This window comes from Aphis gossypii, chromosome 1, assembly GCF_020184175.1.
Source record: "Aphis gossypii isolate Hap1 chromosome 1, ASM2018417v2, whole genome shotgun sequence".
In the NCBI taxonomy this organism is placed as follows: domain Eukaryota; kingdom Metazoa; phylum Arthropoda; class Insecta; order Hemiptera; family Aphididae; genus Aphis; species Aphis gossypii.
The window spans coordinates 6,469,281-6,484,895 of record NC_065530.1 but is presented as its reverse complement, the minus strand read 5'-3'; the positions used below and the strand labels follow the sequence as shown (position 1 = coordinate 6,484,895).

At 28.1% G+C, this 15,615-nt stretch overlaps 3 protein-coding genes across 4 annotated transcripts in view; 1 reads left to right on the top strand and 2 right to left on the bottom strand.

Annotated features, from left to right (window-relative positions):
* Positions 1–4,886, top strand: part of LOC114128708 (protein Wnt-5b-like) — a 60,121-nt gene extending 55,235 nt beyond the window's left edge. The window contains exons 6-7 of the mRNA XM_027993282.2: positions 2,901–3,068; positions 4,659–4,886. Coding sequence (XP_027849083.2) covers positions 2,901–3,068; positions 4,659–4,846 — 356 coding nt within the window. The 3' untranslated portion in view covers positions 4,847–4,886. The remainder of the gene's footprint in view (positions 1–2,900; positions 3,069–4,658) is intronic.
* A 311-nt stretch (positions 4,887–5,197) lies between these two features.
* LOC114128706 (DNA ligase 4) lies at positions 5,198–13,053 on the bottom strand. 2 transcript variants are annotated; one of them, XM_027993280.2, is made up of 17 exons: positions 12,925–13,053; positions 9,984–10,152; positions 9,753–9,910; positions 9,507–9,661; positions 9,240–9,415; positions 8,954–9,177; positions 8,706–8,863; positions 8,454–8,646; positions 7,923–8,049; positions 7,743–7,854; positions 7,368–7,561; positions 7,161–7,298; positions 6,820–7,066; positions 6,457–6,731; positions 6,256–6,375; positions 5,600–5,724; positions 5,198–5,525 (listed from the first exon to the last, which is right to left on the bottom strand). In XM_027993280.2, exons 2-17 carry the CDS (start codon positions 10,146–10,148, stop codon positions 5,423–5,425), a joined length of 2,670 nt encoding a protein of 889 aa, XP_027849081.2. In that variant the 5' UTR covers positions 10,149–10,152; positions 12,925–13,053; the 3' UTR covers positions 5,198–5,422. The 2 variants fall into 2 exon arrangements, with proteins under 2 accessions (XP_027849081.2, XP_027849080.2); XM_027993279.2 differs by lacking the exon at positions 12,925–13,053 and having other exon boundaries at positions 9,984–10,324.
* Positions 10,172–12,930, bottom strand: LOC114128707 (general transcription factor 3C polypeptide 3). Its single transcript, XM_027993281.2, has one exon. The coding sequence runs from the start codon at positions 12,885–12,887 to the stop codon at positions 10,377–10,379; it is 2,511 nt and encodes an 836-aa protein (XP_027849082.2). The 5' UTR covers positions 12,888–12,930; the 3' UTR covers positions 10,172–10,376.
* Positions 13,054–15,615: the final 2,562 nt, after the last annotated feature.

The following is a 15,615-nucleotide window of genomic DNA, read 5'->3' as shown; positions in this document are numbered from 1 at the left end:
TCTTCCAAACTCATTATCGTGAACCCACTATCCTTTGTATGCAGACTTCATGAGTTTAACTGAAAACCTACTCATTCGAATTTTGATTTTGATACTTCAACATTTTCAGAGAAAATATCCAATAAATAATTTACTTTATTCACTGCAGGTTGTCGTTTGAAAAACAGAAGTTTGTATCTTCACAAGACACTCCTGTCTCCTTGAGTAGTATGAATAATCTCAAGTTTTTTAAAATTTCAAAACCCAGGTTTTGAATAACTGCATTGTAAAAAGAGGGGGTAGTTATGCTTGATAAATCACCCTGTATATAGATACACTCGTATAGACAAGCAGTGAATGATGTATGAGTCCACGTCGTCGACGTAGGTCTGAAGTGTAGCATGTTTATATATATATATATATATATATTATATAATGTACCTCTATATGCAGTGAAATATAGATAGAGTGAGAGAGTGAAAGAGGTGTTATAATGATGACGATTACGTCCAAGTGGCGAACAAACTCTTGTGTCGCCGCCATCAGAATAATATAATATATAACGTCATATTGTTATTATTACTATTACTACTACTACTACTACTATTATAGATATATTTTATACGCGATGTATCATATTAGGTATACTTATATGTGTTATATGTATATCATTATAATGGGGTTCACGCGAGTCGTTGTCCTTTTATTCTTATAGTAATTTAGCTTAGATATTTGCCTACATGATATACGCGTATCATATACATAAGAATATGCGCGTATTATATTATAATAATTCTTTTAACATTACTGATTATTTTTACTGCAAGTATACCGTTAATATTGGAAATATTTTTTCGATAAATGTATGATACACGCTTTGCTAGCATTTTATATTGTCCCGAGTACTTTTTATGTCTGTTGCGATGAATCGACTATAACAGTATTTTCATTTTCAAATAACAACGAAAACACAATTTATTTTCTAATAATATCGACGTGAAAAGTATCTGCTAACTATCAATTGTATTTGTAATTTAGATGAGTGGAAATTGTCAGCGGCCACCAGTTCACTTCTTAAACTACTCTTATATAGTCTTGTATAAACTTTAAGTTTTATTACTTAACGCTTAAATTTTAATTAAAAACGACCTAGGTGTTGGTTATCACGTTTTAATATACCGTTAAACATGAAAACACGGGTAAATTCAATGAAATCATTTATGTATATACGTGTAGACATTTCTTAATCAAAAGTTGATAGAGTATAAAGCGGCTCGCCGTCAAACATAAATTTAAGAGTTTAAGACTATAATATAGTCATATAAGACTTAGAGCATGAACGAAATGATAAAAAGGCAATACAACACTTCGGGTTTGCTCGAGGTGTTCAGTATACGTTCACCGTATACGCATATCGCCCCATATATCAATGCAAGATGCGTTACCTCGCAGGCATTGGTGCCAAGGTCAAAATTTTGAGTTGAAAATTGTTCCTCTGTTTGTATAATAACACACCGCATATAAAGGATGGCCCGTGCACTATATATCATCGACGAGCAGTGATATTATCGCACCTATACGACAATATAATGGGTTTTAAAAATGATTTTCGTCTGTCATCTCCATACCGCGTACATGCGCATCCTTATTGCTGGTATATTAGGTAAACCAATTTGTACCTATACACGGTAAGGTACACGTGATATATTATTATATACGCATTCAGTACAGGTGCTTATATACCTACCATATAGTTTATACATTATATTATATATAGCTGGTATAATGTATGATGCCTATTATATACGTGCGTATTATCATATACCTAGTAACGGTCCGCGCAGATTGTGCACGGCGGCGGGCGCCTATATAATATAATTTTTTTTTTTTTATGGACAGACGTTTTAGTCGTTATTTTAACACCCGACTATTGGACATATTTCTTTTTCGTTTTATGGACCAATAACATAATAGTGTTCGTGTGTGTCCGTATATTATATAATATTGTACGTAGCATATTATATTATTATATACCTAGTAATATACCGACCGCCGCCGACGCCAGTATATTACACGCGTTATATTATTATACGTAGCTAGGTACGTAGGTATATCGTATATATATATATAGCCATATAGGCATTATACATTAGTACATAAATAAAGCGGCGTGTGACACCATCGCCGCCCGGTCATCGCTATATATTCTAATCCGATTACCTATACGTTCCTGCATGGCCCGCGCCTTATTGGATCCTCAGCGCTGCACAGACCTCGGCTCTATAATAGAAAAAAATAACCAAAAATCGCCGAACGAACCGATGTTTTTGACTTATGCCACGTGTCCGAAACGTTATTAACATTTTTTTTGTCGTTGTGATGTTTTTTATTCGTTGCAGCAATACAACAACTACATTGAGGGTATACCTGCACACTAACGCGAAATTCGTGTGTATTTATACCTATTTAAAGATAATTTTTGGAGAATATTTATCAATTTAATGCATAAATGTATATAATATTATTCTAACATTTTATACAACGTCTATATCGTACTTATTTTGTCCGCCCTCTCGGTTTAACATCGTTGGACTCACGATATAAATGTATGATTTAGCCTTATAGGTGATAGGTATCCATTTCACAAGCAAGTGTGTATGATATTTTTCTACAACATTTTGAATGTTCCAGAACGTTAATAAGTTTTTTTTTTACTTACAAAAATTCAATAACGTTTTAATATAAACGGAGTAGCGAACTGCAAATCTTGTAGGGTATATAGATGCACACGAGTAGAATGATTTACAAAAATTATCAAATTCAATGTAACTGTTAAAAAAATTGATCTGTATTATCTTTATATTTACGTATATATGTGTGTTAAATAATATTAAACCTGTAATAACAACGGTGTGTTACAGGCGAACATTTGAAAGAAAAGTACGAAGGGGCCATAGAGGTAAGGGCTACCAGGCGAGGACGGTTGCAGATCAGAGATCCTAGATTCAGTCTACCGACGGCAAGCGATCTCGTCTATATCGACGACTCACCCAACTACTGCATCAGAAACATTACTGCTGGTTCTATAGGTAATAATTATTAATCTTGGAGAAATTTTTTACCTATGATTTTTTTTTTAAATAACTACTTCAAAGGATCAAATAAAAATCCTTTTTGAGATAATTCAACAAAAAGAGAAATAATCAAACAAATAAATATAACATAACACTGTTTTCATAGTTCATTCATATACCTTTTTTCTTTTACTGCATATTTGGTCATTTTTTTTAAGCAGATCTGCAATTTGCATGCATTGTAGGTATTTGTGTATTTTTGAGACATATTATAAGACTTTTAACTTAATATTAATATAATATTATAATAATTAGTCGTAGGTTATTTAGTTGGATCACTGATAATGTTATAGTTTTTATAGTTTTATCATTTATTATTATTTACTATAACTTATACAGCGATCAAATACAAAATTTTATTTTATTTTGATGGTTATTTTATACGAAACAAATCTAGGTATACCTAGGTATATAATTGGTAAAAGTACTATATCTAATGTTTCATTTAAACCAATTTACCAATGTATCTATGTAACCATTCTATTTCATTATAAGTAGGTACTTATACATATACGAGGGATTTATTTTCAAAATCAGCAAAAAGCACAATTTTAATACATTTATGTATCTATTGACTATTACGATGTGTACATATATAAACTCACTCCCTCTTCATTATGCCACTGAACTTTTTAACTTTTAGTAGTATATAAAGTATATTATTATAATAGATATAAGTGCCTGACGCTTGTGTTTACGATTATTTGTGTTTTCAAACTCAATAGTCAATAAGTCAACACATTGTCACATTATTATTATATAGCTCGAGACTTCTTCAAGATTTTGACTACATCGTATAATATAATAATATTATGTTATGTACTTATGTAGTATGAGTTATGATGACTATAGAAGTGTGTGTAATACACAATTGTAATCGATAATGATAAATAATTGTGCTCTCGACCACATTTCTCCGTCGAAAATAAACGTTCTCGTTCTCGTGAATCATGATTGACGTGTGATTTTCGTTCTTTATGGTTAGTTGTGGTGAATTATTATAGTTATTACCCACTCTTACTTTATTAACAAGTAGGTAACGACTGATATTATAATAGTGAGTACTGAGAAGTGACACGAATTTTTATGATTAGGTACATCGGCATCTTGGGGTCAAAAAGCCCTTGTAAGTCTTTAAGTCTCGTATTGACATGCAGTCATAATAATATCAAAATTTAATGGAACAATACCTTATAAAAAATTATAAACCATTATTAAATTTTAGTATGAATTGTTTATTGAAGTTCCGCCAAGACGTGTAAGATAAATAATTTATAAATTAACTTGGCAAATATATCATTAGTTATTATTAAGTTGATATTAATTTGTGAAATATCAAATAACAATGAATAAATTAATACTTACTTTTACAGAAGTAGAAATATTTCAAATCCAAATGTATTTATGTTTTATGGTCTATGGATATAGTGTTATTATATTACAATAATTATTAACATTAAGAAATGCTAAATCTGTAATTAATTTTTTATCTAATTTTTGAGTTTCAAACAATATCAATATTTATATAATATCGTATTTTTTCAGGTACACATGGCCGAGAATGCAACCGTACATCACATGGAATGGATGGTTGCAGTTTATTATGTTGTGGTAGGGGCTACAATACGCAACGATTGGTCACACGCGAAAAATGCGAATGTAAATTTCATTGGTGTTGTTATGTGCAGTGTAAGACATGTATCCGTAATGCTGAAGTGCACACGTGTAAATAGAGTAAAACAGCGAAAGAAAAAGAACATTTTAAGAATTGAACATTAGATCTCAAAATATGAACTTTTGACTTCCTCCCTTATTCCCTACTTACCTATAATTTAATAATGTGTTTTTGATTTTCTTTGTCTTTGAATACAAACAATCATTACACAAAGCCCACATCCCAGGCCTACCTAACTATTTATTTATCAAAGTACAGATTTATTTTGTTTTTTTTTTTTATGTTACAGACTATTTGGAAAATGTAAATATTAAAAATTAATATTTTAGCAGTAACAATTATAATTATATATTTATTAAAGCTGTTTTGTTTCAATGAACTGAGACAAATTGGCTAATAAAGTAGACTATTTATGTTTTAAGGATGATGATTTTTTTTTTTAATTTATTTATAATTTTAGTAAGTTTGAGTGAAAACTAAACAAGAATGTAATTAACAAAAAAAAAAAAAAAATCCGTTTTTTTTTATAGTATAGATATATTATTATAAATGTAGTAGTTTATATTATAGAGAGTTGTGCACAAATTGGAATAAGAAATTTAATAAATATCACAAATCAATTTTTTTTAATTGTCTACCATTTTATTTTCTGTGTAATCCAATTCTCATCGACAATTTCAAATGCTTGGTTCCGATCTTTTTTCATAGTTTGATACTTATTAGCGTTATTTTTACAACTAAAATAATAGAAAAAATATTAAATATTAATGCTATCCAAAATTAAAAATTAGTTAATAAGTAATAAAAATACCTTGAATGAATTACAACATGAGTAGTATTGCTATCAATATTTTTGCAGACTGTGCCTCCATTAAATTTAAATATTAGCATTTCTAATACTGAGTTTGTGTGGAAATTTCTGACAGGCAAATTATCCTGAAACAAATTCAATATAATATTAGTTAATAGTTTATATAAAATAAGTATATGTATAGTATGATAGTTGAGATAAAAATCCTACATTTTTTTTTATATATATTTATTATGTAATAATAATAAAAATAATATACTCTTAAACTATTTAAGGTTTGTTTGATTATTTGACAATATCACATTTACTCTGTAATGACTTATTATAAATTTAATTTTGATATGTACTCTAATAACTTTATATACTTAATATGTATTAAATAAATGCGTAGAAAGAGAAATTGAATAATAATTAATTGATAAATGTTAAGTGATACATAAAATATTTGTTTCTGTTATATCCATCAAAAATAATTGCTAAGCGTTTAGTTAGAGTAGTTAGACCAAGATGTCTGTAATAAGTTCCTACAAGTATAATTTGACTATCTAAACATATTAAAATTGATTTAAGTTCTTATTATTTTTGTCTAATTTATATATTTGTTATTAATTATTGAGGACATTTTTGTAAAAAAAAAAAAATAGGAATAAACTTACTAAATTTAAATCATCAAAATAAACTTGGTATTTTTCAAAAATTTTGAAACATTGATCTTCATTAAAAAGTTCATTTTTGAAATCCAAAAAAGCATCAACTTCTGTGTTGATTAAATCATCCTATACAATATCATAAACAATTATAAATCCAATAAAATTATTTTTTAGTACTTTAACTTCAAAGCAAAATAATTATACAACATCTAGTTCAACACGGTCCATTGCTTGGCGTAATGTTTCAACAGTCGCTAATTCTGTATAACTGTCACCATACTGATCAAATTTTTCATCCATTAGAAGCTGGTGCTCCTTGGATAAAAACAAAACGTTTTCAGGAGTCCAATTAAGAAATTCATTATCATTAAAACATGACAGTATCCATTTTGTGCTTATTATACTATGTTTGCCAGATAATTTTATTGCATTTGCCCTTATATGCTTAATATTGTTAGCAAGAACACAAAAGGTATCATTGCCTAATAACATGCAAATTTTATTTCATTAAATATTTTGTGCTAAGTATTTAATATCTATTAATGATAGATGATTAAATAATTATTTTACCAGGGTTTTGTACGACTCGACCACCATATTCAAGAATTTTTTTTTCAATTTCACTCTTGCTCAATGTTTCACTATCGTTGAGGATACAAAATTCTTTATCTTCAAACATATTATTAATACAATTGACATCTCTTAAATCTGGACCTTGGAATTTTTTATCAACAGATACCGACACACGGGATTTTTTAATTTTACCTGAAGAATTAGTTTCATCAGTACAGGAATTATATAATTTTCCCTCTGTTTGCTATAATGTTAAAAAATGTGTTGAATTAATTATTTTATTATTAACCAGTCCATGATTATCATTTATTAATTTTGAAATGGTTAAACTAACAAACCTTGATTATAGTCTCAAATTCCTGAACAGTCATACAGTCATGCCATGGTTTGTCATAACGAACTTTTTCAATTCTTGGGAAACGTAATGTTATTTTACTTTTAAAAATGTTACTTGTCATAATTTCTGTTGCCTTTACCTGTTAACAAAAGTTACATTTTAATTATTTCTAACAATTATTATGTTTAATAAGTTATGTTCTCTTCACCTGTACAATAACTGATGATTCAGGTTCAATCCAAAGATCTGGTTTTTCTTTACCCCATTCAATATTTGGTGGCAAATCTTTAGGATTAAATCTTTTCCAGTGAGGAGATAATTTTCTTGACAAATCAGCTAGTTCTTCTTTTGAAAATCCTGAACTGACTCGACTGATAGCAGAATATTTAAATGATTCACCATCTATAAAAAGTGTTTATTAATTATATATAATACAATTGGTAAATGGTGAAGACTATAAAATAAAAAAAAGTTACAGAAACTAGATATTAAAACTAGGTGGTGATTACCAAAAATTATTAAATAGATATAAATAGGGTTTATATAACTAAATTTTAGTTGCTAGTTTAAAATTTAAAATTACCTTTTTCCAGAAGACCCATAAGAAAATGGCTCACAACACCACGTCTTTTACCTTCGCCATAGTATCCACCAATAATTAATAAATCTAATTCAATGAGTGCACCATCAGCATACTAAAAATATAATTAAAAATCATGTATTAAAATAAGCATTTGTAAAAGAAAGATTGTAAAATTCTTACTTCTGGTTTAATTTTATACCATCCTGCATTTCGTGAGTTTGGCTTATAAATTGATAATGGATCTTTGACTACAATACCTTCCTCAAAGTTATCAATTGCATCATTAAGATGTTTCATTAAATCAACTCTAAAATTGTTTAAATTAGATTTTTATTAATTTATTTTTAAATAATACCATTGATTATGGATAATAAAATGCATAATCAACAACAGAGCTGTGCCGTCATAATTTGGTGCCCGCAAAAAAATTAAAAATATTCACCCCTCCATTAATTTATTATTTAATCTTTTTCTTTTTTTTTTGTTGGTATTATCGTATTGATATTTTATTATACATTTTAAAATATTTTTGTAAAAATAATATAGTAACTTAGATATTAGTAAATGATGCAATACTGTAATTATATAATAATAAAAAAAAAAAATACAAATAAAACAAATGCACTTCTTCAAATTTACGCCAGGGACACAGGCCCCCTTCCTCCCTTACAGCACAGCTCTAATGAATAATAATACTATTATATTCATTACTTTCTTGCTTTATGTCTCGTGGTATGTACAAAAATTCCTTCTAATGGATCAAATATGGTATTTAAAATTTCTAACCGTTCTTCTAATGGACGGTTTGTTATTACAAGATCGTTATAATACAGAACATCAAATACACAAAAACATGGTTGATGTGTATTCCCTATTCTTAATTTTTTAACATCAATATTCATGGCTAAAAGAATAATAATAAACATTATAATATTGTTATAATTAATAATTATAAAATATTACCTTTTGTGGAAAATGACTTGTATTTAGTGTTATAACACATCATCTCACCATCTAAAATGCAATTTTTTACATCTGGTTTAAATTGTTTAGCTAATACTGGACTCAGAATACCAATAGTGTCATTACAACCGTATGTATCTGTATAATCATTACCTCTTCTATAAAAATAAACAGTTCAAATAAAAACAAATAACTAACATAATAATAAGTTATAACTCTATAATTTTTTGCAACATTGATTAACATACCTGGAAAAGTATTTAAAAAGGTTTTTTTCTCTGGACCAATGAAGTTGAAATCTTTCACCGTCCAATTTAATGTCAACAAATACTTCATCATTTTTAATTGTCTTCATTATTTTACTGTCATCAGTAATTTCACAACGTTCGCTTAGCATTGGACAAAAGGGTTCAAATAAATTAACAGATATCTCATGCAAAATCACTGATGGATTATTTAGCATTTTACATACCTAAATTAATTACATTTTAATAAGTACTTATTCAAAAATTCTAAATAGAAATATCATAATACTTTTGTTAAATCATTGCAAACATCATATAAATCGTTGGCATCACAATGATACGCTTTTAATATTTTTGTATGAGCAATACCTAAGCGCATATCTTTTAATAATAGACGAACCAACCACTTTTGCTCATTAGCACTGAGTTTGAATAGTGCTGACTGTAAAATTTGTTCCACTTCTCCTAATATAAATAATATAATTTAAATGTTTAATGGTCATAAGTTTATAAACAAGATTGTACCTATATTGTAAAATACTGAAATTTAAATTACTTGATTCATTTGTAGCATGTTTCAAGGCTATTTCATCTAATAATTGATTAACATCAGCAATAGTCATTGAACCATTATCTTCAAATCGACTTCTTATAACCCAATACAGAGTTTCAGCAAAGTCTCCAGCTGTAGACCCAGAAACTTTTGGCACCCTATATAGGTTTAACATTATTATTATTTTAAGGACTATTCATCAACATTTTAGTATATTTGGGATATTTATAATTATAATAAATTACATGCCTGAAATTCAAAAGTTTTTGAGCATCTTGACTGTCTTTTGCAAGGCATAGTATTTTTACATATAACTTTCCCAAAGCAGTTTCTTTAACACCATACGCTCCTCTTTGTTTGTCTGATCCAGGTAACAGTAACCTCAATGCCGGATAAAATGTGTCTTCCTAAGTATATTGTATTTTTTATTAATGTATACATGGAATAAGGTATTTTATTTAGTACCAGAAGACGACTTACTATATTTAAGTTTTCACTTTTCTCAATTGACCCTCGGCATTTACTAATGAATTTTTCTAGAATGAGGATTTTCTTATCATTTTTAGCATTACAAATGTCTTCGCATACACGACAAAATAATTCAAATGGTATTTTGTTGCAAGGTTTACTGATTGTAGAAGCCATGACTCTAACAAATATGATTAAAATTAACATTTTAACAGTTGTTTTATTGTATGTAAATATTCAACCTTAAACTAAAAATAAATAAATACATTTGAAATTATATATAAGAAATGATAACAAATTACAGTTAAACAATACTTTATTCATTTAACACCAATAAATTTAAAATAGATTAAAATAATATAAAAGTTATAAATATGTTTAAAAAACAATTAAATAAATAATAAATCAAACTTGTACATGACTTATATACATCAATGCAACATCAAGATTTCCAGAGTCCAGGTAGATCAAATGCAGATTATATGCTGCAGCATGTTTTAAACAATAATCTTCATTAAATGGTTTGGTTTCCAAAACTAACTTATAGTAGTGTAGGGATTTCGCTACCATACCAACTTGATGATATGCTCTAGCAATGTTAAAATAACACTCCTGTTCGTGTTCCACACCTCTGTGTTCTTTGTACTTCATTAAGAACCCAATGCCCTGTAGTGATAAACTGTGTCTGTCAGCACCAACTTTAAATGTGCATAGTCTAAGTATAATCACTCCAAGCATAAAGTAAAGTAAACTCTTGTCATCTAGCTTGTTCAGTAGTTCAGTATACCTCGAAAATAAAAGTTGATAATTATATGCATCATTAAACACATTAGTGTCCAGTAAATTAAGGGCAATATTATCAGGATATTTGGCAGCTAGTCGAAAAATGAACTTAGCTTGTTTTTTGGCAGCACACTTTTTCAAAAGAAAACAAAATAAATTTGAAATCTGTGGTGCTTGGGGATACTTTAATAACAAGTATCTGGATAACATGAAACCTAATTTATAGGCTTGAACTTTATATGCAAATTTTATAGCATTCAGGACAATTTGATGATTATAATTTACTAACACAGTGGAGTTCATTGCTGAAAGTAGCAACTTTAAACCTTTGTAGTAAAGATTTTTCTCAATGCATTTTAAACAAATAGCAGACATAACGTTCCATTCTTCTTCAGCATTCGGTAGTGGATTAATGGTCAAGATATTATCATGTTGGTAACCATACAATTCTTTCTTTATTGTTAATAAAGTATCGTGTCTATTTTCTACATTCTGTATTGTTAACATAGATTTAACTTCTCTTAATGAGTGTACAGGTAAACAGTGACGAGAAAACATCAGATTGGCTGCTTTCCAACACTTTTCAAACATATCATCTTTATCATATGATGCCAAGACATATTCATACAACAACCTACAGTCTAGATTTTCTATGTCACTTTCAAACAATACTTTAAGACTTTCGTCTATTCTGTTTAACTTTTTCAATGACATATATAAATCAAACTTAACTGTTAATTGTTGTGGGTTGACATCCAGTAGCTTGTTATAATTGTCAATAGCTTGTTCAAGGTGTCCTAAAGTTTTTAAACATTCTGAATATTTAATTTTAAGAACGTGTTGGTCAAATATCTGATTTTCACAGTTAATCAATCGTTTAAGAAATAAAATAGCATGTTTATGCTGATTTGAATCAAACAGAATATTAGCAACATCTAAATGAAATTTATTCACTTCTGTTATATTTAAGACTGGTTCATAAATTGGTGGTAATATGGAAAAGGCTTCAAGTTGCACTAAAATTTCAATTAGTTTGATTCGTACCAACATTGGCATAGTAATAGGAGCAGTGCATTCTACAATTTCTGTTATGGATGTTTCATTACTCACATCAGCAACAAACTCGAGATTATAATGTTCAACCAGTAGTTCTAAACTTTTTTTAAAGTTCTTATTTTTAACAAGATAATCTAAGCACGTCACAAAATCATTAGGTTTTATGTCATCTGGAAACAAACTAAATACATGTATAAATATATTAGATGCACGTTCATAATTTTTGTTTTTAACAAAATTGTCAATTAGTAATTTAGATAAAGTAGTAATTGAATCTTTTTGATCAGGTCGTAACTTGCGTAACAGACGATCATATTCATTCATGGCACTTTTAGCTGTACCCAGTTGTTCTAATATTGATGCTCTTTTAATATGCAAGTCTAAATTACGCCTATCTTTTTGTATGGCTTTGGTCAAACAAAAATCTGTTAACGGCAACATGTTATTCGATTCGCATGTTTCACCTAATAATACCCAATCTTCAGACGTTACACTACTTAAACTGTTACCGATTACAGCTGTTTCTAAACTTTTCTTCATGTCTCCCATTTGCTCGTAGATGTCAGACAATGTGAAAAATGGTTCAGATGCATTTGGACACTCTTTCAGTATATTCACACAAATTTTAATGGCCATGTTATAGTTTTTTCTCAACATAAACATTTTAGCTTGACCAATGAGCCCTCTCAAGGCTAATGGAATTTTTCCCATTTGTCTTGAGCGAGGCCCTTCAATAACCGTATCATCATCCTTGTCATCTAATTTTGTACTCTTGCTTAATGAGTCATTCATTTTATCATTTACAGGTGTTGATTTTATGTCTTGGCGTGAATCATGGCTCTGTATAGTATTTCCTTCCAAATTATAAACGATGGCCAATTCTTCATTTTCAGAAGTACCGTCAGGAACTTCGATTTTAGTTTCTATAGTGGGTGTTTCAATTTCTTGAACATCCAAAAAGTCGAATATGTCATCTTCCGGTATGTTGTTGTCTTTAAACGCGTCCATAATGACGTCTGGTGTTCCTTCGTCCAAGACGATCTCCATATCCTCGATATTCAACATAGGTTCTGCCATATTAAACAAAATACAAAACAAATAAGTGAAAACTTACCAAGTCGGATGACAGACGATTATTGTTGTAATTATTTTTACTGATTTTAGTCTTTTAAAATGTAAACAAACGCAGTTGATGGTTTATCGTTTATGTCGCTCTTATCAGTTCTTCGCAGCTATCGCATCGCGTGTGTACCAAACAAACGTAGCAACGGTATTGGCAGTCAGGATAACGACCACCGTGATAATGACATAGCTATTGTCTATTGCTTAAAAATATTGTTTAAGTTTGTAACATGAAGATTAAAGATCTCTAATCTGTATGGTTTCTAACAGTCACATAGACCAATTAACTAAATTTAAGTTAATAGGTCTATGGTTTCAAGTTTGTCACTTTCAACTTTGTATGAAGTTATATAGTAGATTGCTAGATAGTAAGCGTCCTAGTTACGAGTCATGACTTCAGTTGTTTAGTCTTGAAAGTCTTCACTCTTCACTACTTCATGAGACTTATACTCATTATACCTAAAAAATAGAATGCTTAAATAATATTATCTTTAATTATACATTTATACCCATAAACAATGTTTACATACTTATTATTTATGTTTTTATTATCCTATGTGAATGATGTGATTATAATTATCTTAATTTCTAATTTCAAAACTTACAGTTTATTCGAGATGGATAATGTCAGTTAGTTGTTCATAGTGTTCATACACATACATTAAGATTGCAATATAAAGCAGCTTTCTAAGAAAACTGTTAAATAATTGTATATTTATATATATCCATGAGAAAATTTGTCACAAAGTATTGAATACTGTTGACATTTTTACGTTATTAATTATTAGTTTTACTAAAAATCTGATATTTTGGATATTAATGTTCATGTAAAAGATAAGGGAAAAAAGGAAGTTGAATATGTCAGATGCTTAATCAAAAACAAAAACAACGTGATACATTCTAAGACCGTGGTGATACATCAAAATTGAACTTTTGAACTCTTTAAAGCCAAAAATTATAATGAATTTAAGACATTTAAACTTACATAGATATTTTTAAGAAATGCCAATAGTAATAAAATAAATAATGATAAAATAATAAACTAATTAATGAAAGCTTCAAAAGTGTTTGAAAACAAAAAATTGTTGATATTGAAATAAATAAATAAATATATTATAGTTCTATTTAAGTTTTAAAGAGTTATAATTACTTGTTATCAGCAATTATATTTTTGTATGAATACTGGAGCCACGGACTAAGATATCTTAGTCCGTGACTGGAGCATACTTTTCAGTCATCAAGATTTACGACTATATGTCAAATTTTTCGATAAACTATTATATTATTGTAGTTCTGCATGTGAACACTGGATTTTATTATTATAAAACAATTTTCTAATCTTAAAGCCAAGAAAATAAAAAATGGTCCAAGTAAATTTATGTTTGTTATAACTTATAATCAATACAGATTTATTATATTTGTAATGACTGTTTACAAATCTAACTTAAAATTGGAGTAAAATGATTACATTTTATCAAATCTAAAAATAATGATTTTTAATTATTTTCAATACTTGTATTAAATGATTTTTAATTGTTGTATGACTTGCTTTAAACTTTAAAGTGATAATGTAATAATGTGAGAAAATATATTTAATAAGATCATAGATTAAGTATATAGATACTTAAAATTTTGTTAATAGGTAAATTTAATTTTTAAATTAATAAATCTGTAGCTAGGTATTGATTTTTCTGGTCGTGTATTTATTATAGTATAACATAACATGAATACTAACAAAAGCAAATATAAGTTTGTTATTATAATGTATTAAGGCAAATAATTAGTATTATATCTATCTTATGAATATTTTTGCTTAATTTATTTTTTATGTTTTTTCAATTTTTATTTTAATGAATATTTTTGTGTGATATCTGATATGATATTATATTATACCCACTTAAAGATCATTGAACACTTAAACAGAAAGATCTATTAATAATAATTTTTTAAACATTTTTAGTGGAAGCATATTTAAACAATTTAAAGCTATAGAAGATTCAAGGTTTACTTCAACAATTAAGTTCAACAATTATTGAAACATTATAATATGATGAGTTGTTTTAGAATTTATTGACAAATTTATAATATTTCAAGAGACATAGTAGGTATACAATATTATTTTAATTTTGATGGTTTTGAATATGTTCATGGATAAAACTAGACATTTTCACTAGATCATGTCAAAATACAATAATTAAGAATACTTTTGAATCATAGTGAAATGTGTCAACTAACCAATTGATTTTATTTATTAGACTTTATTTATATGTACCTAACTACATACTATAAAAGAAAAATGAAAAAAAGTATTGAGGTATTCTATCATTTTACTTAAATTATAAAGTTTATATTTTATAGTAGCAACTTGATGACCATGATTTTATAAGAGTAATGCTGCTCAAAGCCTTTTTGATCTAGGTGGTGCTAAACTGTTCTACCAAGGACACTAAGAGCTTCCATAATTTCTTTGCTATATGGAGATGCTTTACTGTTTTTTTCTTCATCCTCAGTGTCAGCCTGTTCAATTTTTTAAGGATTCATAATCATATTACATGTTACAGATCTTTTTTATTGGAACCTATGTAAAATAAAAGGGTAAGTCTACATCAATCAAATCTCCATACACTTCTAAGGGATTGACTGGTTTTTCAGAGAGACTGTTCGTATTCATCATCTATTTTTG